The sequence below is a fragment of the Ovis aries genome, chromosome 1 (genome assembly GCF_016772045.2).
Source record: "Ovis aries strain OAR_USU_Benz2616 breed Rambouillet chromosome 1, ARS-UI_Ramb_v3.0, whole genome shotgun sequence".
Classification (NCBI taxonomy): domain Eukaryota; kingdom Metazoa; phylum Chordata; class Mammalia; order Artiodactyla; family Bovidae; genus Ovis; species Ovis aries.
The window spans coordinates 99,842,440-99,865,283 of NC_056054.1; the positions used below are offsets into that span (position 1 = coordinate 99,842,440).

Below are 22,844 nucleotides of genomic sequence, written 5' to 3' on the forward strand. Positions count from 1 at the left end.
TTAATTACAGTGTGTTAGGGTCCATTTGGTTCCTTGTTTCAGTGGGCTTATAATTTTAATTATGATTGTAATGTTTTCTGTCATTATTTCTTCAAAAATATTTTCTTTCACGAAATTTACCCTCAGTGTTTTCAGGGACTTCGATTATATTAGACTTTCTAAAATTGCCCTACCCTTCACTTACGCATGCTATTAAATTTTTTTTTTTGAGTGGGAATTTCACTGTGGATATTTAAAAATTGATTGTGGTGTTGTGTTCCATTATCCTTCCCCCCCCCGCCCCGCAATGTCTCATCTATTGTTAATTCTAGCTGGTGAATGTATCATCCCAGATATTATATTTTTCATCTCTGAAGTTTGGGTCTCATCTTTTGTCTATGCTCTACATCTCTCCTTAACTGGACATATGTAACACAGTCATAATAACTATTTTAAAACCCTCTCTATAATTTAAAATCTGGTTCAGTTTGGATAGATTATTTTTCCTCCTTATGGGATATGTTTTCCTGCTTCTTTGCATGCTTGGTATTCTTTGGATGCCAGACATTGTCAAAGTTTTGTTTTGGGGAAACTGGCTATTTTGGCATTCCTATATATCTTGAGATTTATTCTGGGGGACAGGTAAGTGACTTGTAACTACTTTCATGTTTTTGGACCTTGCTTTTATGATTTTTAGGTAAGTCAGTCTAGGACTGAGTGTTCCCATGAGTGAGGCAAAATTGCTGAGGTCTCTAGCCAATGGTCGAGGAATGATGAGTAGCCCAATATGGCCGGTGGGAGTGAGTAAGATTTTCTGCCCTGCGTGAGTAATAGACACAGTTCTATGATCTTTTCAGAATTTCTTTCCTTGTCATTATGCAATTGCTCTGCAAGTAGGCTCTGATCAGAACTCTGTTTACTATTTGAGGGAGATCTTTTTCATATGTCTGGATTCTCTCTTCCATCTCTCTCATCACTGAATCTTTGTCCTATGGACTCCAGCTACTTTGCTCTCCACAGGCTCTTGGCTTTATCTTCACTATCAAGGAGCTGGCCTCAGATCTTGTTCCCCATGCCCAGTTTGCAGTCTCTCTGAAATTAGTAAGCTGAACCAATGGTAGGGCTCACCTTGCTTGTTTTTCATCTCTCCGTGATTTCTCTTTTTATTGCCTATTTCCATTGTTTGGAAAGCTAGTGTTTCATGTCTTTCTTCCTCCCCACCCCCGCCCCCCTTGGAAGCAGGGAAGAAGGGGAGGGTATTTCAAGCAAGAAGATAAATAAAATTTCTGTCACTCCACATTTGCCAGGAGCTGAAGGCATCTTTTTATGTTCCTAGTTGAGCTTCAGTAGGAGTTGTGTTTATTGATATTCCAGTGTATTGTTCCAATTTGATGAAAGATCTTCTTCTTGTCAGTATGACAAGCTTTCTATGCATCTATCTGTTCATCCAAACTGGGGAGTGGTGCCCTCCTAAGCAAGAAATACAACAGAAGGGCAATGTGGCCATTACCCACAGACACCCTACTGCATATGTTCAGCAACTAAACCTCCAAGATGTTTAGAAAGTCTTCGAACAACTTCCAATTGTTTTTGTTGTAGCCAAGAGCAGTGGGAAGCAAACTCACTCAGAAGGACAGCACGGATAGTGGAATAGAGTTTATTATACCAGTGGGTCTGAGGCAGAGATTCCGCTTTAGTAAGGGACGCCGACCAATTTTTGTGACAACTTTTTATACCCAAAGCATACGTGCCCAAGCTCACAACCCCCAAATTCTCTAAAGCCCACTCTGGACAATGTTAGTAAGAGATACAATCAGGTTACAGCCATAAATTTACATTCTAAAGTCATCTGGACATGCAGTTTAGCCTACATCAACAATGGGTATTATTAAGATTACACATAGTGATTGATTACATAGTGGACATTGCATTCTTTTTGGCTCCGGGAAGTCTAGGTACGGGGTCAGCCTGGTTTGGTTTCCCTGTACCGGAGAGGTCTGCTCTGCATTTTATTTCCATGGCCTCCCAATATACAGTCCAAAGTTCACCGAGAGTGTAAGATGGAGTTCCCGTTCTTTTCAAAATGGAGTCAGTCCAGTCAGGGCAACTTGTTCCTTTCCCTCTGCATTTTCAGTAGCGACCTACGTGACTGGGTACTAGAATGACTTGAGATTGCCTCCTGCCACGTAGCTTACCTACCGGAGTTAGGGAAACCACTGGTCTCAGACATTTGCTCCTCTTGCCTTTCCTTTGTGGACTGCCTTTTGCCTTCATTGTATGCACACACTTTAATGACTGGGCTGCCTCCTATACCAGGGTGAATTAGCAAACTGACCACTGTCTCCATGTGATTCCTTGACAGTGTTTGAAAAAGAAATTAGCCTACTTGAGACAAATCATCAGAACCGAGAATCCTGCTACTGATAACGCATCATGTGCAGACCTGAATACCAAGAATTATTGGCACACCTTCCCTTGGTTCTTCTGTTGAATCTCCGGAGCATAATTGGGCCCTTTGCCTTTATACACTAAATATGGTTCTTGGACAATCTATGTGTGTGTGTGTATGTGCGCATGTGCGCGCATGCCTGTGTATGGGTATTTCTCTTTGTCTGTCCTCCTCTGTCCCTCGTACTCTAGGCTGCCCCCAATTTTACCCATTTTTCTCTCCTTCTCTTCTGTTTTCTGGGATCTCTCGTTAGAATGCCTTTCATCACTGAACACATATTAGGGGCTTACTAAGTGCCAGGCCCTCCTCTGGGAGAGATGCTGTGTGTTGAGCAAACCCAAGACAAACCCCTGCCCTGCTGAGCCCACATTTGGAACATAGCAGAGCATAACAGCTTGGCACTGTGTCCTTTCCAGGTGTGGCCTCCCATTTCCCTCCCATGGCACTAACAGTGAAAAAGACAAAGAAAACCTAACAAAGAACAGGAAAGAGTGACTCACAATCTAGAAGGCAGGTAACAAGGAACACACCTGCCCCACACATAAATTTTTTTTTTAAATAAATAACATTTTAGGGAAAGAAGTCTCCAGTGACAGCTCCTTAATTCCTGGCACAGACACTGCGTGTGTTTTACACTTCTTAAAGTGACAGAGATGGCCATGCTCACTGACATCCCTTAAAGTACTGACACCTCCTCTTAATCTGTGACCATATGAACACTTTATAATCTATAAAAATAATGAGGTGGTTATCCCAAAAATGGTAGGTAGAATAATCAACATAGTGGCTTCTAGAATTATGACTTAGTCTCCATTTATCATATGGTATATTATTTAGGCTTAGTTGCTCAGCTGACTCTCTGTGGCCCCATGGACAGAGAAGCTATGAACCGGAGGCCACCAGGCCTCTCTGTCCATGGAATTTCCCAGGTAATAATACTGGAGCTGATTGCCATTTCCTGCCCCAGGGGATCTTTCCGACCCAGGGATCGAACCCTTATCTCTTGTGTCTCCTGCATTGGTAGGCGGTTTTCTTTACTGCTAGTACCATAGGAAGCCCATGGTACATTTAATTTATTACAACACATATTTTAAAATTTTATAAAAAATATTTATAAGATTTAAGTTTGCTTATTGGACCAGTAAAACCAGTGTAGGAAAATCAGACAGTTCAGTGTCATTAGAATTTTGAAGAGAAAATAAATCCAAGACTTCTACAAACACTGGATTAGAGCTCTTTGCCACCAATATTTTTTTCATTATTAGAAAATCTGGAAGACAACATAAAACAGCTTTTAGACTGAAGTTACTAAACTAGTGTGATGCATACAGGGCTTCCCAGGTGGTGCTTAGTGGTAAAGAACCCACCTGCCAATGCAGGAGACATAAGAGATGCTGGTTCCATTTCTGGGTTGGGAAGACCCCCAGAAAAGGGCATGGCAACCCACTCCACTATTCTTACCTATAGACTCCCCATAGGACTGCAAACAGTCAATTGCGAACATGCACACACATGATGCATAAAAGGAGTCATTTTTAGAAACATAACATGACAGGAACATTGTCTATGTCATTATATGTCAATTATTAGAATTCTTAAAAGTCTTTAAAAGTATTTTTTCTTTTACCTAACACCGACGATCACAAATTTATCCAGAGCTAAACTTTTTTCCTGAGCTAATTTCCCCCCCCCTCCCCCCCCCGAGTTATGGATCACCAAGAAAGGAAGTTCAAGGAAAAAGGAGAAAACCCAACCCATGGATTCCATCCACCGGGATCCTGGAACTAGAAGTTCAGTGACTACCTCATTTTGGAGACAGGCACAATGGATTATGTACTGCAAACCAGGTTGCCTCTCTTTGCTTGGACTCAGATTGGACCCAGGGCCAGGCCAAGGCCAGGGTGAGACAAGACTACATACCATGATCACAGGGCAGCCAACCCTCTGACAGCACCAATGCAGACAATTGTGGGAAGCTCTTGAGAACTCTCCCTCTCCCTTTAATGCATTTCCCACCTGATCCCTTCATCCTCCCATCACAGGAAAGATCCTTTATCTTTCTGTCCAGTTGAAACACTTTATGCTCCCTGCAGAACAAAAAGAGCCGGGCAAGAGACAAGAGGGCAGCTGCACTTCCCAGAAGGGTTTTTCAGGAGGTGGGTGGTTCTAGCGCTCAGGCTGACCCAAGACCCCACTGCCCAGCAAGGCTACCAGGAGGAGTTCCAAGAGCAGGCGGTGCTGGGGGGATGACAGCCTAGTAGAGTTCCTACAAGCACAGGGCAAGCCTGGCCTACACTTTGGGGAGAGCAGAATAAAACACTGCCTGAAGCTTCTCTGCAGCCTAAAGAGAACAGATTTCAGGTTCCTGAAGGGGCAAGCAGGAACTCTGTGCAAGGACAAAGGCTTCCCCTGACCTTGGAGGACAGGTCCTACAGGAGCTGGTTTTGAGGGAAAGACCAAAGGAAAGGAGCAACAGTGGCCCAACCAGTGGTCTTGAGTTGAGATGCCTGCAAGTTACTCTCAAATGATGGAGCAAATCGTGTAGATGGAGAGAATGAGAAAGCAAATGCGGGAAAATGTTAACTGTGCAGTTGCGACAGAATATACGATATGAGGATTTCAATTTTTTTTTGTATTTTAAAAGGTTTTATGTTTTTGTTTTCTTAATGAGTTTTTAGAACTCAAGTCCCAGGTTCTCTTTGAATGAAAACTCCATATGTGAGACACTAGGTTTCTGAAATAAAGAAAGAAAAGACTGGAGGGTAGAAGTCCTGGTGGTTCATCACATTTCTCTTCCCTGACCTGAAGGGCACCTGGACACAGGAACCCTGCACAGGGTCTTGCCTGTGCCTTGCAGCAAACCACCTCTGGTCAGGAAGAGGAAGATTTAATGCAATTTAGAGCTTTCCTGGGAGAAGGCAATGGCAACCCACTCCAGTGCTCTTGCCTGGAAAATCCCATGGACGGAGGAGCCTGGTAGGCTGCAGTCCATGGGGTCACGAAGAATCAGACATGACTGAGTGACTTCACTTTCACTTTTCACTTTCATGCATTGGAGAAGGAAATGGCAACCCACTCCAATATTCTTGCCTGGAGAATCCCCAGGGACAGGGGAGCCTGGTGGGCTGCCGTCTATGGGGTCGCACAGAGTCGGACACGACTGAAGCAACTTAGCAGCAGCAGAGCTTTCCTGACCTGGAACTGAATCCAGACCACAGCAGTAACAATGCCAAATTGTAGCTACCAGGCAACCAGACATTACCTTACTACCTCCTCCCTCTAATTTGGCTTTTCCAGTTGAAAACTGACAGTAAAGGTTAAATTTCTGAGAGTGGCAGAGCAGAAAAGGAGGTGAGTCCCAGTGGCCCAGGGCTGCATGCACCTGGGCAAGGCTCCAGCCCTTGTCTGCTCAACTCCCTTCACTCTCTCTCCTGGGTGATATTCTGGGCTCGGAGGCCAGGCTGAAAGGTGACAGGCTGGGTCCCTCCTGGTTTGGTTTTAGTGCTGTGTACAGCAGAGCCAAGGTCATGCTCTCTTTCTGAATCTCAGTTTCCTTGTTAGGCATTCTCAGCGGGTGATGAGGGGATAGGTCTGCTTCCTGATCTCTCACCTGACTCCGGGGTCTCTCCTGACAATGGCACATGTAAGGACTCCTTTCCATGCAATTCTAGAACCTGAAATCCTTCATCTATGTGTCTTTGGGTTGAGCACTGGGATGTTGACAGTCTCTTAAGTTCTGTCGGGCAAACCAAGTTGTTCCACAGGTGTGCTGAGGTGGGGAAAAGTGAGTGAACTTCACAGGGAAAAGCTTCTTGGTTTTCAGAGATGAAATGCCTCTCAGCGTGTAGAGGAGATTTAGGCGCCAGATGAGAAGGTGAGGGCATTTCCAGAGGAAAGCTAACCTGAAGTTGGCTTTGTGCCCTCCTTGGACTTCCTGTGGCCTGGTCTTCAAAGTGACTCAGAGCAGACAAAGGAGGTCTGGTTCCTAGTGCTGAATAGGCTTTTAGGTAATTCAGGAATTCCTCCTGTATTTGTGGGTGGGCCATAAAAGTGCAGCTGCACACGCTGCTATAATCCATCTCTCTAGCCCAGTTTTTTGTGTGTGTGTTTTTTTTTTTCTTTTTTGATATGTGTATGTTGGGGGTGGTGGTGGTTTAGTCATCAAGTCGTGTCCGACTCTTGTGACCCCGTGAACTGTAGCCCGCCAGGCTCCTCTGTCCATGTGATTTTCCAGGGAAGAATACTAGAGTAGGTAGCCATTCCCTTTGCCAGGGGATCTTCCCCATCCAGGGATCGAACCCTGGTCTCCTGCATTGCAGGCAGATTCTTTATCGACTGGGGCGGGGAGGGCTGTGGGGGAGCGGTGGAAGGGTTTAAAGGTGAAAGTAAGTTTCAGGGAGAAGAAGAAAAAGCATGTAAACGTACAGCTCTGTTTTGAACCGGGACCTTTCACGTGTTAGGCGAACGTGATAACCACTACACTACGGAAACCAGATAACTGTTGTTGTCTAATGACACCTCTCAAGAACTGTATCTCTTACCACGCCTGGCCACAAACATTCTTGAAAGGAAAAGGACTGTAGGGGCACAGGCGATCCCTCAGGTGAGGAGACTGAACTCTGGCTAAGGTTCCTCGCCTTCCCCGAAACGAGGTCCCTGGGTCCCCAACAGTCTAGCCTGGAGGTCCGGCACCCAAGGCAGGGTCTCCAGTTCCACAGCTATGCATCCGAGTGTAAGGGTCGCCACTGCTGACTCGCCAGTTTCCAGAAGCCGCAGGAGCCGGGGGGTTAGATGTCAAGACTTCCATCACGCTTTCACGTTCAGCAGGAAGCCCAGCAAAGGCTGACGGCTCAGGTCTTTTATCTGTTTGAAAATAGCGAGCATCAACGCCGGCAGAGCCATTCTTCCCCGCCTGTACTGAGTTCGTTTGCAGACCAGGCCCCGCCTCAAGCCGCGGGGGAGCCAGGCTCGGTCAACGCAAATCTCACGGTGGTTCATTCCTCATCGGTTGAGGTTCTTCTTTAAGGATAGCTTTGCTTTATCGTTTACAATGCCTAAAACTTCAAAAAAAATTAAATTAAAAAGAACTTTTTATTTTATATTGGAGTATAGCTCATTAACAATGTTGTGACAGTTTCAAGCGGACAGAAAAGGGACTCAGCTGTACATAAATATGTATCCATTCTCCCCTAAACTCTCTTCCCATCCCGGTAAGATGTCTAAAACTTATTTGCCTTTTATAATATTCCAGTTCAACGGATCATGGAGTGCGAATCTTAACCTAGAACCACAGAGAGGTAAAGTCAATTTCCCCCAGAAAGCAGGATGGGTTTTCGTGTTCACTTCACAGCATAACGCCAACGGGCAGAAAGCATTTCTTTTTGCTGAGAGAATTTAATGCTTTGTTGTCTGTGTGTCTCCCTGTCCCTGGTTTCCTTTAGAAGTTAAGCTTCACAAGCTTGGGAATGCATATGCGTTTTCTCCTGCAGTGGTTTCTTCTTCTTTTCTTAGTGCGACGGTCACAGCCATTTCCTTCCCGTCTGAGGTTCAGGGGCTCCCACCCGGAGGAGCGCGCGGGCCGCGTGCGCACCGGCCCCCGGGCCGCAGGGCTCCGCCTGGTTCCGCGTGGACTCCGAGTGCAGTCGCGGGTGCAACTGCGCGGCAGCACCCTCACCAGCGCTGGAGCCTGAGTCCCCACAGAGGCGGACATGAAAATAGATCAGGACCTTTCATGAGATTCCCCTGCTTTCCTCCCCTTTAGGACCTCCCACGTCCAGCCAAAGGAGCGGATTCGCGGTCTTTTCGGCTGCGTCCAGCGCGCTGCCGTCCTACGTGGACAAGAGGAGGGGGTGGCAGTCCTTTCCCCGACGGAGCGGGGGCACAGCGGGTGCCCGAGAGACCACCTTTCTCGGCAGAGTCGTTTGCCCAAGTCCAGAGTCGCGAAAAGGAGGGACTGGGACTGTGTGGGACCGAGAAGCAAACGCCAAGTCCTGACTATTTGGATGCGGGTCTGAGGAAAGCGCGGCGTCAGGGACAACTGGAGGTCTGAGCCCAGGGAGCTGGAGATGGCGTCATCCAAGGCGGGAGAACCGCAGGGCAGCAGGTCGTCGGGGGAAGACCGGACGGAATCCAGGTCTGGGTGTGGAGCCTTGTTCGCAAGCGCTTTGCATCCAGCCCTCCCGGTTCCTGCACCCGCCTGGAGTCTTTTGTGTCGTTGGGGATCCCGAGGTCTCACCCGCGGGGCTGCCCTCCCGCCTCTCCCGCCCCAGCTCCGGCGACCTGCTCTCCACGCGCGCTCGCCGGGAAAGGGCGCGTCTCCAGGGCAGTTGTGAGGTGCGCCGGGACCGGGCAAGTCGTGGGGACTTGAAAACCAGGCAGACCTCGCGGGCGCGTCTACTGTCTCGCAGAGCGCTCGGCTTTTGGTGTGGGGCTTATTCGGAGAAAGCAGGGCACAATTCTTTGGAGGGGGGCGGGGTGCAGGACTCAGAACTCGAGGGCGAGAGACACCACACAGTCGTTTCAGGTTTCCTATTGTTACTTATGAGGACAAGAGCACGTAGTTCCCTGGTGATCTAGTGGCTAGGATTTGGCGTTTTCACAGCCGCGGCCCGGGTTCGATTCCCGGTCAGGGAAGGCTGGTTACATTTTTTTTTTTTTTTAAGTTTTGGCTGCATCTCCAGCAATCTTCACTTCCTGCCCACAAGTGTTATGTGTCCCACCGTCCAGTTGCAGTGGAGTCTGCATCAAATCCTTCAGCCAATGAGGTAGAATCCCAGGGTCCAGGGCATTTCTTAGGGTGATAGAGGGGAGATGTGAGGAGCAGTCGGAACAGCCCCTCGCCTCCACTCCTCCCTTCACCAGAAACCTAAAGCCTTACTTTCAGTGTCCCTCTAAAGAGAACTTGGGACTTGAGTACCAATTGTTTTGTTACTGTTCGGTCACTAAGGCCAATCTGACTCTGCCACCCCATGGACTGCAGCACACCAGCCTGTCCTGTACCATCTCCTGGAATTTGCTCAAATTCATGTCCATTGAGTCAGTGATGCTATCTCACCATCTCACCCTCTGCTGCCCTTTTCTTTTGCCTACAATCAGCATCAGTTTTTTCATCAGTCTTTTCCAATAAGTCAGCTCTTTGCATCAGATGGCCAGAGAATAGGAGTTTCAGCTTTAGTATCAGTCCTTCCAATGGATATTCAGGATTTATTTATTTTAGGGTTGACTGGTTTGATCTCCTTGCAGTCCAAGGGATTCTCAAGAGTCTTCTCTAGCACCAGAATTTGAAAACATGAGTTCTTTGGTGCTTAACCTTCTTTACGGTCCAACTCGCACATCCCTACATGACTACTGGAAAAACCTTAGCTTGACTATGTAAACTTTTGTTAGCAAAATGATGTCTTTGCTTTTTAATATGCTGTCTAGGTTGGTCATAGCTTTTCATCAAAGGAGCATGTGCCTTTTAATTTCATGGCTGCATGAAACTGGCTGAGTACTTATTCCTTTAAAAAGTACACTGAACCTTATGAAAATTTGCAAGAAAAGTAACTGCATATATTCTCCATTTCAATGCATCAATTAACGTTTCCCCACATTTGTGTTCTTTCTCTCCGTATACATGACTTGCTCCACCATTTGAGAGGAACTTGCAGACATCCTAAAATCATTGGTTGGGCTGCTATTGCTCTTTTCCTTTGGCATCTCCCTCTCAACCAGCTCCCATGGGACCTTGTCCTCCAAGATTCGGGGAAAGTTTTGTCCTGGCAAGGAGGCCCCTCTTGCCCCATTCTCTTCAGGCTGTAAGAAATTTCAGGCAATGTTTTATTCAGCTCTCTCTGGCAGTGCAGGCCAGTGCCTATAGGAAGGCCACTAGGCTGTCATCCCTGGCCCTCCACAGCACAGGCTGCCCTCCAGCCTCCTCCAGATTCCCTTGGTGGGCAGTGGGGTCGTGGGCCAGACTGAACACTAGAACCACCTACCTCAGGAGAGAGCCTTCAGGGAAGTACAGCTGCCCCCTTGGCTTTTGCCAGGCTCTCTGTACCCTGCTAGGATATCATTTTACTAATTTTTTCATTTATAACTGTATTTTTTATGTGTACAGTATATTTTAACTTCTGTATACATTACAGCAAGTTCACCATTAAATAGGTTTACTTTCCATCTCTTGCCATACAGTTGACTCCTCTTACTCACTTTTCCCTCCCCACTTCAGTCTTTCCCTCTGATAACTGTTACCTGTTTGATAACCATTACCTGTTTATATGTTTGTTTTGAATGGTTCAGATGGTTCATTTTAAAATTTAAAAAAATATTCCACATGTGGTGAAACTGCATGCTGTTTGTCTTCCTTTGAATGATATTTCACTTAGCTTAATACCATCAAGTCTATCCATGTTGTAGCAAATGGTAAGATTTCACCTTTTTTTTTTCCCCTAAGGCTGAGAAATCACATGGATTCCAAACCACTAAACATTCTCATAATGTGTGATATGTCAGGATGAAATCCCATCATTTCTGGTTTAAAAGTTTTGTTCTGTTCTCTCAATATCCAATGTTCATGGATATGTGCCAGATAACTATAAACTAATAAAGGGTGATCACCACAGCACCTTCTATGTTTATGGACTTAATAAATAACCTACTAATGATAACAGTGCATGGAGTCCCTTGTGACTGTGTGGCAGGGTGAGACAGGAGGAGTAGTATCAAGACAGTTATGTCTGGAACAAAGCAGAGTACAAAGTGCCCACAGCACATAGCCATAGAAGGGGCTGGCAGGATGACATCCATGCTATTCCAGATGCTCCAAAAAGCAAATGGTGAGAATTAATTAAATGTGCAAGGACTTCATTAGGGAGAATACCCATTTGCAAGGAAATAGGAAGGTACTTAGGAATGATGAGAGATGCCTCAGGTCATGAAGCAAATCTGACTTAGTAAGGAAGAGAAGAGAAGGTGTCCAAGACTGCCTGCCATGAAGTCTAAGTTCATCAAAGTCATTGTGGAGTCACTGAGCCAAACCCAGCCAATGAAGAGTCTTGTCTCTCCCAGGAGTGGGTCTGCCTTTCCATCCCCACTGCACTCAGCTATTGGCAGGGAGCAGCCCATGGGAGATGCAGCCTCAGAGATAGATAGATAGATAGCACAACTGGGATCTTCAGTCAATTTTATCTCTGCATTAGGAAGGTCTATAAGGCCATCAGAGCAACCAAACCCAGGACAGATGTAAGACTCCATAAAAGTATCAGTGATTGGCTAAGTACAGGGAACAGAAATAAGAACAATGGTAGAACTGTCTCCTCTCCTCTCCAGTTTGGTGAAATACTGTCACTCCACCTTCTTTTGTTCTACCTTCGGTTTAAGCTGTAAGTGGCAACAAGGAATTAGTGGACCCATGAGCCACAGATGTGATTATCTCTGTGCCCTGGGCTGATCTCATGAGAGAAATCATCTTGTTTACAGAATCTTGATTGAAACTATAATTTCTTCTCATTTTAAATTATGAAAGAATGATAAACACATTTACAGGAGCCTTGGAAAATACAGAACAAAGTTACATATATTTCCACTATATATTACAATTATTTGAAAGTAGGTAACTTAGGATTTTTAGTTGGAGTTTCAATATCAAACTCTCAAAAATAGAATAGACAGAACAGTAGAAGGATATAGTAGACCTGAAAAGGACTATGAACCAATTCAACAGAATTATGATTTATACAATTTTCACACAACAGCAGGGTACAAATTCTATTCAAGTTCCCATAGACTATAAACTAGGAGCCATTGGAACATATCCAGGGACATAAAACAGGGTATAAAAATTTCATGGTATAAAGGTATTAAAATCATACAGTCTGTCATATATATGACAGATATATATATATATATATAATATATATATATACATATATTTTCTGGTTGTTCAGTTGCTCAGTTGTGTCTGACTCTTTGTGACTCCATGGAGGGGTCTCCCTATACTTCACCATCACCCACAGCTTGCTCAAACTCATGTCCATTGAGTTGGTGATGTCATCCAACCATCTTACCCTCTGTTCTCCCCCTTCTCCTTCTGTCTTCAATCTTCCCCAGCATCAGGATCTTTTCCAATGAGTCAGCTCTTTGCATCAAGTGGCCAAAGTATTGGAGTTTCCGTTTCAGCATCAGTCCTTCCAATGAATATTCAAGACTGATCTCCTTTAGGATGGACTGGTTGGATTTCCTTGCAGTCCAAGGGACTCTCAAGAGTCTTCTCCAACACCACAGTTCAAAAGCATCAATTCTTCAGTACTCAGCTTTCCTTATGGCCCAGCTCTCACATCCATACATGATTATTGGAGAAACCATAGCTTTGATTAGACGGACCTTTGTTGGCAAAGTAAAGTCTTTGCTTTTTAATATGCTGTCTAGGTTTGTCATAGCTTTTTTATCAAGGAGTAAGCATCTTTTAATTTCATGGCTGCAGTCACCATCTGCAGTGATTTTGGTATATATATATATATATATATATATATATGTATTAAAAAGGGATTTATATAAGGATGTACACACTACTACATTTAAAATGGATAGTCAACAAAAATCTGTTGTATAGCACATGGAACTCTGCACAGTGTTATATGGCAGCCTAGATGGGAACGGGTTATGGGGGAGGAATGGATACATGTATATGTATGGCTGAATCCTGTTGTTGTTAATTGGCTATACCCCAAAACAAAATAAAAAGTACAAAAAATACAGATAACATTCATTCTCATAAAAAATAAAGCTTTAATTAATGTAACAAAAAGTTACATTTTTCAGTAAACTTTTTTTAATGAGTCTCAAATTCTGTGACAGACTTTTAGTCAAGTTGTTTTAATTAAAAAGTACTGATTTTAAAAACTAATAACTTAAAACTGCCACACACAAAATATACGGTCCACGAAACATTCGCCTTTCCTTCTGAAGGTTTTATGATGCATTTTTATCATTAGCCAGTCTTTTGCTATTAAACGTAAATGGCCAACTGAGATGAACAGTTCTAAGACTGTTCTTCCACCACTGATTAAGACTGGGGTGGCAGATTTGGGGGATAATATTCATTTAGCCTTCTGAGCTTTCTGGGCAGACTTGGTGACCTTACCAGCTCCATCTGCCTTCTTGTCCACTGCTTTGATGACACCCACAGTGACTGTCTCATGTCACACACAGCAAAACGGCCCACGGGAGGATAGTCAAAGAAGCTCTCAACACACATGGGTTTGCCAGGAACCATATGAACAATGACAGCATCACCAGATTTCAAGAATTTAGGGCCATCTTGCAGCTTTTTTGCAGAATGGCAATCAATCTTCTTCTTCAGCTCAGCAAACTTGCAAGCAACGTGAGCTGTGTGACAGTCCAGCACAGGTCTGGCCAGCACTGATCTGGCCTGGATGGTTCAAAACAATCACCTGAGCTGTGAAGCCAGCTGCTTCCATTAGTGTGTCATTTTTGCTGTCACCAGCCACAATGACACAACGAACATATTTGACAGACATGTTCTTGACATTGAAGCCCACACTGTCCCCAGGAAGGGCTTCAGTCAATGCTTCAAGGTGCATTTCTACACACTTCACTTCAGTTGTTACATTGACTACAAAATGCCAGGCTGGATGAAGCACAAGTTGGAATCAAGATTGCCGGGAGAAATATCAGTAACCTCAGATATGCAGATTGACACCACTCTTATGGCAGAAAGTGAAGAACTAAACAGCCTTTTGAAAGTGAAAGAGGAGAGTAAAAAAGCTGGCTTAAAACTCAACATTCAAAAACTTAAAGATTATGGCATCCAGTCCCATCACTTCATGGCAGATAGATGGGGAAACAATGGAATCAGCGACAGATTTTCTTTTCTTGGGCTCCAAAATCACTGCAGATGGTGACTGCAGCCATGAAATTAAAAGACGCTTGCTCCTTGAAAGAAAAGCTATGACAAACCTAGACAGCATATTAAAAAGCAGAGACATTACTTTGTCAACAAAGGTCTGTCTAGTCAAAGCAATGGTTTTTCCAGTAGTCATGTATGGATGTGAGAGTTGGACCATAAAGAAGGCTGAGCCCCGAAGAATTGATGCTTTTGAACCATGGTGTTGGAGAAGACTCTTGAGAGTCCCTTGGACTACAAGGAGATCCAACCAGTCAATCCTAAAGGAAATCAGTCCTGAATATTCATTGGAAGGACTGATGCTGAAGCTGAAGCTCCAATACTTTGGCCACCTGATGCAAAGAGCCAACTCATTGGAAAAGATTCTGATACTGGAAAAGACTGAGGGCAAGAGGAGAAGTGGGTGACAGAGGATGAGATGGTTGGATGGCATCACCGACTTAATGGACATGAGTTTGAGCAAGCTCCGGGAGTTGGTGATGGACAGGGAGGCTGGCATGCTACAGTCCAGAGGGTTGCAAAGAGTCAGACATGACTGAGCGACTGAACTGAACTGACATGTCCTCTCATTAATATCAATCCATTCTTAGTTTGAAAAAGATCAAAATAAAATTTACTATTCAATATATTAGCATATATTTTGTTACCATTTTGAAAATTCAACAACTACTATCTCCAGGCTTGAGGCAACTCTGATCTTCATGATTCTGAGAAGCAGTTTCTGTCACTCTCTCTAATGGAGTTCACCTGGGTCTTGCCAACGGTTTTCATTATAAACATTTGGATTTTATCCTACTATATTTTCACATGTGATAGTTTTTTTTCTTTCCAAGCATGTAATAGGGCTCAAGGATCCCACAGGCCCACTCTCAATAGATCTAACTTTTCCCCTACATTGGCCTTTCTGATCTAGTTCTTCAAATAGAGATAGATAATAGAGAAAATGTATTTTTCCTTTAATATTTTCTTTGAATTTCAGGCCATTATGGCCTGCACAAATTTTACTTTTTATAGTCACTCAATAAATACATGCAAATAATTTTTAAATAATAATTTATTAATTTGATCCATTCATTTAAAGGTAATATCTGATGCCTCCAAGTTTACACCCACAAATGCTGTTGGATAGGGCTGGAGAATCTGGAGAACATTCCTCTAGACCCTTCCAGTGTTGTGTCACAAGATGTCCTTACCAGAGCCGGAAGAGTGACTCTCAGTGTATGAATGAGGAGTGGCAAGGGACACATCTGAAGCTGACTGCGCAGCACCTGGGGAGGGAGAGACAGAGCAATGAGGTCTAGAGGGATTTAGGGAACTCTCTTCAATGACTGCTCCCAACAGAAACTGACATTTTTTTCCCCTCCTATTCACAAGCAACAGGAAGTCGGAAAGGTAGAGAGAGAAACACCAAGCTGGTATCCAGTTCACAGCCAGTAACTCTCTGGTTATCTGGGGAAGGGACTTACACGTGAAATGTGAATTTCCCACTGTGCTTCACTCCTAGAGCTTGTGAATCTAGGGACTTGCAAGTGGGACCTCATAAGAAGCAACCTTATCTAGACTGGGCTGTGTGAGTCCGGGCAATTTTTATACTCTCCACTCTCTGTGATTCTGCAGCTGGCTATTGCTGCAGAACGGAGGGATATGGAAGTAACCAAGTTTGGGTTTTGCCCTGTGTAAGTCTGAAAACTCCAGCTTGCTTCCCTCTAGGCCCTTTTCTTGTTATAGAGCTGAGGTATGGACTCCGGGTTCTATGCATGGAAGCCAAAGGTAGATACTATTTCTGGAAATAATAACAAACCAGACAAGTCACACATTTGGGTAACAGATGCTTTCAAAGATATACTTCCCTTCATCCACCAAAATTCTGGCAAAACCTGGGAGCCTCATGCACTGGGACAACAGTCTGATGTGGCTGAGTCACACCACTATGGGCCACACCCTCATGTCAATGGCTCCGGTTGTGGAACATAGTCTTTCCCCTAACTGGCTGCTGCTGTGATGTTGTCAGGGCCCTGGTCACTATATTCCTGATCATGACAAGGGAGAACATTTGGGTAGAAAGTGTAGAAATACAGTCCATCTGCATGAGGGAGAGGAGGGTGGCAGGTGGCATCCAGTGACATGAAGGTGGGATTGGTTCTCCCTCTGCTGAGGGCACCATGGAAGCCTTGGCTCTACCATCTGACAGTCAGGTCATAAGCCCTCGGGGCACCACCAAGTAGTCCCGGGAGATACAAGAATGGGCATCACATTAGATAGCTCTGAGGATAAGAACAGCTTTCCAGGTGGTGCAGTGGTAAAGAATCTGCCTGCCAATGTAGGAGGCACAGGTGATGCAGGTTGAGGCCCTGGATCAGGAAGATCCCCTGGAGCAGGAAATTGCAACCCACTATACAACATATTAGAAAGCAGAGACATTACTTTGCCAACAAAGGTCCATCTAGTCAAAGCTATGGTTTTTCCAGTAGTCACTAATGTGTGGATGTGAGAGCTGGACCATAAAGAGGGCTGACTACTGAAGAATGACACTTTTGAACTGTGGTGTTAGAGAAGACTCTTGAGAATCCCTTGGACTACAAGGAGATCCAACCAGTCCATCCTAAAGGAAATCAGTCCTGAATATTCATTGGAAGGACTGATGCTGAAGCTGAACTCCAATACTTTGGCCACCTGATGCAAAGAGCTGATTCACTAGAAAAGATTCTGATGCTGGGAAAGACTGAAGGCAAGAAGAGAAGGGGGTGACAGAGGATGAGATGGTTGGATGGCATCACTGACTCAATGGACATGAGTTTGAGTAAGCTCTGAGAGTTGGTGATGGACAGGGAAGCCAGGGGTGCTGCAGTTCATGGGGTTGCAGAGAGTCAGATATGACTGAACTGAACTGAACTGAACCAGTATCCTTGCTTGGAGAATCCCATGGACAGAGGAGCCTGCTGGGCTACAGTCCATAGGGTCTCCAAGGAGTCGGACAGGACTGAGTGACTGAGCATGCATGAGAACTAGCCGTACCCAGGGCAAGCCATTGAGTGTCTTCATTTACAAAGTAGGGGCAAAAATGCCTGTCCTGCTTTCCTCTCTGGGCTGACTGTGAGGAAGAGCAGGGTAGTACACACCAGCGTCTTTATAGCTGCAAACCTACATGCCCTGTGAGGTCCCCAGATGTGGACAGAGCCGGGAGGTTTCAGTGTCCTTCCTACCTTTTCCTTGGCCAGCATCGCTGAGCACATACTCCAGCCTCTCCCGCAGGCGATCATTGATGAATACAGATTCCTCCAGGCGCTGGCGCAGGTTTTGGATCTCAATAAGATTCTTTTCCAGCAGGTCGGCCCCTGTTGCACACCACCAAGACATGGGAGAGGTAGGAAATGAGGAAGGCGGATCCCTCACGGGAGCCTCTGCAAGATCCCTGCCCATATCCATACTGCTGTCAACTTCCTCTGATCATCTCGGCACCCGGGAAGCATCAGGCAACTTTGTTTAAACCGGTCTTAGGCTTTCAATCCCGGAGAAGGCAATGGCAACCCACTCCAGTACTCTTGCCTGGAAAATCCCATGGATGGAGGAGCTTAGTGGGCTGCAGTCCATGGGGTCGCTAAGAATTGGATACGACTGAGCATCTTCACTTTTACTTTTCACTTTCATGTATTGAAGAAGGAAATGGCAACCCATTCCAGTGTTCTTGCCTGGAGAATCCCAGGGACAGGGGAGCCTCATGGGCTGCCGTCTATGAGACTGCACAGAGTCGGACAAGACTGAAGCAATTTAGCAGCAGCAGCAGCAGCAGCAGCAGCAGCAGCAGCAGCAGGCTTTCAATCCCAAGACAGCCCCCTGCTAGGAACTCCATGAGGCCTCCTCCCGGGGAGAAGTTGAATATATCTGAGGGAGATGGACCCTGGGCTGGTGAACAAGGGTGAGAAGCCACTAAAGTGCTCTTGGGAGGACTGGCCTAATAATGAGAAAATGTGTCCACCTCCTTTGGTAGAAATCCAGAGGGCATCCCTCTCTACTTCAGACCTCTCTTATCCTACGATTCATGACTGAACAACTTTTAACATTCACCCAGGGAAAGAAACTAAGGCAAATGCTTTTGAAATTAGATCAGGCTATGAATAATGAGTGACATTGAATGTCTTCCTTGGGTGAAGAGTGACGGGAAGAGCCTGGGGAGGTGTCGCGACCTGAAGGAGGAATGAGAGAAGGGAACATTTTCAAGGATGGAAAAAGATGCAGAAAGAGGAGGGTAAAAAGATCAAAAATAGGCTTCACCAGGACATCTTGCTTACGGCTAGGTTTTTCCTCTGAGATTTTCAAATGTTGTTTTGTTATACTGTCTGCATACTGAAACCAAGCTGCTTCCAAGCAGTTCCTCCAGGGGTGCACCCCTAGCCACTGAGTGCCAGGAGGCCTGGCTCCAAACCCAATGGCAAAGAATGAGAAGCGGGACTGGCTTATAATTGTATACAAAGTGTGTGTGTCTTTCTCTGTGTATAGAAATGTGTGTATAGAAATAGTCTTCCATTCTGCAATAACTCTTGAGTTAAGAAGACTTACCTTCCCCTTGGAAGTCTGAACTTCGAATTCTAAAATAGTCCAAAAAATCTAGACCAAAAAGGTTATAGCACAGAAAAGAGGGAGCACACAAATGTGAGGGAACTCCTCCTCCTTGTAGAGTGCCTCAGAATGCCTTTGCCTTCCTTTATTCTCCTGCCCAGAGTGAGCCCCTAGCTAGTGGAAAGGAGAGAGGCACGTAGTAAGGATCAGCACTAAGCTGGGGCTTCATTCTCTGGCTGGCCCATGGGATACTGCCCCTTCATCTTCTCACCCACTTCTGGGAGCCAGGGTCTAACTGAGGAACAAAATACCCTCTGGCCAGGAAAGGAATGTGTCTTTTCTGTCAATGGCTGTATTTCACCAACTGCTCCTTTGTTATTTTACCAGAGGGCTTGGAGTTGGGCCGGTCCAAAGAGGAGGAGGAGGATAGGTTCCCGGAGGCATTCATCTTCTGAGGCTTCATCTCTTCCCATGGGTGATTGCTGCCGTGATGCCCAGGGTCTGGTGTCCCATTCTGCTCTGTGGTGCCACCCAAAGGATAGGAGGGCTGAGCAGATACAGCTTCTGAGTGGTTGCTGGGCAATGAAGCTGAATCAGCAGGAGTGGCTGGGCTGACATCTGTCCAGAAAGGAATATGAGCGAGAAACAAATGGGGAAGACAGAAATGAAGTGTTTTAACAATAATTATGCTGGGTTTAATAGTATCCTCCAAAAATTCATGTCCACCTGGAACCTAAGACTGTGACCTTATTTGAAAATAGAGTCTCTATACATGTAATTAGTTAAAAGGAGATGATATTGGATTAGGGTGGACCTTAAATCCAACATGACTGATGTCTATATAAGACGAGGAGAGGAAAAAAAAAAAAAAAGAAGAAGAGGAGAGGAGACAGAGATAGGAGATTCAAAGGGGAGAAGACCAGGTGACAATGGGGACAGGGATTGGAGTGATGCATCTTTAAGGCAAAGGATGCCGCCCAAAACCATCAAGTCAGGAAGAGGCAAGAAAGAAGGGAGCATGGCTCTGCCTACTTGATTTCAGACTCCTGGTTTTCAGAACTGTGAGAGAACCAATTCTGTTGTTTTAAAACATCCAGTTTGTGATACTTTGTTACAAAAGCCTGAGAAAACTGACACAGCAATCCATGGAATGAAGACTAAGGTGAAAGACAGTGATCAGTCAATTGCTCAGTATCAGCTAAGAACTCATTTCCCAAGGACTATCAATTTAACCCCAAGGTTCCTGGCACTCCTGGCCTATGATATCAAGAAGCAGTTGCTAGATACAACGTCTGAGGGTCACAGTGCATACAGAGGAAAAGTACAGGGGCCTCTCTCCTCATTCTCTCTAAGATCCTCAAATGCTGGAATGATCCCAGGGAGGTACTTCAGAAACGTCTCCTCCAATTGTAGGAATCACTGCCAATCTTAGAAGTCATGAGAGTAAGGACTCTCAAACTGGTCTGTGAACGTGTGATCTTCTCACCCAACAGTCTATGCTCTTGCCACCAAACAGCTGATAATCCTTCCTGAGCTTGTTCTGTATTGGGATTGTTGGTAGAAGATGAGGAAGAGAAAATGGCCTTTGCTTTTGGCTGATGAGCAGCAAACCTAGACAGAGTGGCCTACTCCTGGTGGCTCCCACTGCTCCTGCCTGAGTTGACTCTGGATGCCTTCTGAGGCTGAGGGGGTGTCTGAGAAAGGCAAGTGGTGATTTGCAATCCACCAGAATGGCTCATGAGAATGTAAAAAGAATTCTTAAGTATAGCTCAGATTGTCTGGCTCCTGTCCAAAGAATGACTGGGGTACAATATTTTTGCATAGGGGATTATAGAACCAAAAAAAAAAAAAAAGGTATCGTACAGCTCAATGATGCTATGAGAACATTTATATCATGTTTTTGCTGGTTCCCTTCAGACAAAAAACCAGGCTGGGTGACAGGGCCATAATTCAGAGAAAAGTTTAAGAGCCTTCTCCTTTCAAGGATAATCATCAAGGGCCACAGAACAGCCAGGTTTCTTCTCTGAGCAGGGTCAGACTGAGGTTTTATTTTCCTCAACCAAGCCAAATTCCTTTAGGGAACTGCTTACTTAAATCAGTATCCTTCCCTGACTTACACAATATAACATTGCTGTGAAATAAAGAGTAAGGTAGACTATGTTAAGCCTTTAGTTCAAGGCATAATTTAAAGTAGAAACTCAATCAAAATGTGATTCTTCATCTTTTTCCTTTATATCCCCTCCCCAGAAAATCAGCTTCCTCTCAGCCAAGGGCATACGAGGTTTCTAGTCGGTCAGCAACAGTGATCAGCATGTTCTTGTCCCATTCTTCCCTTGCCACACAACACAGGACACACGTCCTACACTGTACATGGAAAGCAGCAGAGACAAGCCTCCTGGGAGGGGAATTAAGTCTCACAGTGACACTGCCACACACCATTTGTGGCAATAGGAATTCTGGCCCCCAAAGAAGGAGTATTGATAAACCATTGCCCCTCTGAGAAAAATGATGACTTCAGGTGGGAAAAAGAAGGGCTTAGTTTCCTTCGGAAAAGACAGAGATAATGGAAAACAAGGCTGATACTTTCTGAGAGTGCCACCTCCGTGGTCACATCTCAAATGTGGCCATTCTAACAAGTAGTGGCAGGAATTGCAGCTAAGGAGAAGGTATGTTTGCCCTTTATCTGCTGTATCTCAGGGGAGCGTTGAGGTGGAACCAAGTTCCTCTGGGCAACTGAGTTCAAGGATGCACCACAAACTCCCATCAGCCATCTTGGACAATGTCATGTACCTAACAAGGACATCCTACTCATTTATAGTGGGCTTCCCTGCTGGTTCAGTGGTAAAGAAGCCACCTGCAATGCAGGAGATATAAGAGAGCCAGGTTTGATCCCCGGGTGGAGAAGATCCCCTGGAGAAGGAAACGGCAACCCACTCCAGTATTCTTGCCTAGGAAATCCCATGGACAGAGGAGCCTGGAGGCCTAGAATCCATGGGGTCACAAGAGTCGGACAAGACTTAGTGACTAAACCACAACCAAAACCATTCATTTATAAATTCATGGGTGAAAGCATACGTGCATAGAGTCTTATCTTCTTTGCAGAGGCTAGGCCTTTGTGCTGGGCATAGGGGAAGAAAGAGTGGAATGGGGAAAACACTGGCTCCAGACGCCTAGAGAAAGAGGTGTGCACAGGGGTGACTCCCTCCCGGCTTGGTCCGTGACTGCTCAGGCCGCAGTGCAGAGGGCACTCCAAGCTTTAGAGTCAGCCAGGATCACAGTCAATGTTACTCCAAGCTGGACTGCTTCAGTAAGTTTCCTGACCTCACTGGGCCTCAGTGTCCTTAGCTGTGGTGTAAAATCAAGATACCACCACTAATTTAAAAGGATTGTGTCCTGATTAAATGAGGCAGCATATATATAGTGATCAATAATATGAGCATAATAGATGCTCAATAAATGTGAATTTTCTGTCTTTCCTTGACTGCTATACTCAAGAGGAGACATGCTGCTTTGCTTCTCATGTAAAATGAGAAACAGGAATAGTTCCAGGTCAAAATCCATTATGGCTTATTCATGCCTCATTAGAAAAGACCCTGATGCTGGGGAAAGATTGAAGGCGGGAGGAGAAGGGGAAGACAGAGGATGAGATGGTTGGATCGCATCACCAACTCAATGGACATGAGTTTGAGCAAGTTTCAGGAGATGTTGAAGGAGAGGGAAGCCTGGTGTGCTACAGATCATGGAGTTGCAAAGAGTTGGACACGACTGCGTGAATAAACAACAAAAACAACAACATGCCTAAAGTATTCAGAAAAAATAAAAACAAACACATATAGCCAGGGACTAAGGATGGTTTCCTGGCCCCTGGTTGTTTACATCTGACTCTGTATGAGTCAGATGCTTTCCTCAGGAGGGAAAATAAAGGGAATGCTGAGCAGGAGAAAAATGAAGCCT

At 45.2% G+C, this 22,844-nt stretch overlaps 1 protein-coding gene and 1 pseudogene across 2 annotated transcripts in view; both read right to left on the reverse strand.

Moving 5' to 3' along the window:
• Positions 1 to 6,527: 6,527 nt before the first annotated feature.
• On the reverse strand, positions 6,528 to 14,397 carry LOC132658133 (elongation factor 1-alpha 1-like; annotated as a pseudogene).
• A 972-nt stretch (positions 14,398 to 15,369) lies between these two features.
• Positions 15,370 to 22,844, reverse strand: part of LOC101120207 (myomegalin) — a 66,805-nt gene continuing 59,330 nt past the window's right edge. For both annotated transcript variants that reach the window (XM_027974082.3, XM_060413850.1), the window contains exons 6-8: positions 19,275 to 19,508; positions 17,537 to 17,668; positions 15,370 to 15,601 (exon numbers count right to left, since the gene is read on the reverse strand). In XM_027974082.3, the coding sequence (XP_027829883.2) occupies positions 15,510 to 15,601; positions 17,537 to 17,668; positions 19,275 to 19,508 (458 nt within the window). In that variant the 3' untranslated portion in view covers positions 15,370 to 15,509. The remainder of the gene's footprint in view (positions 15,602 to 17,536; positions 17,669 to 19,274; positions 19,509 to 22,844) is intronic.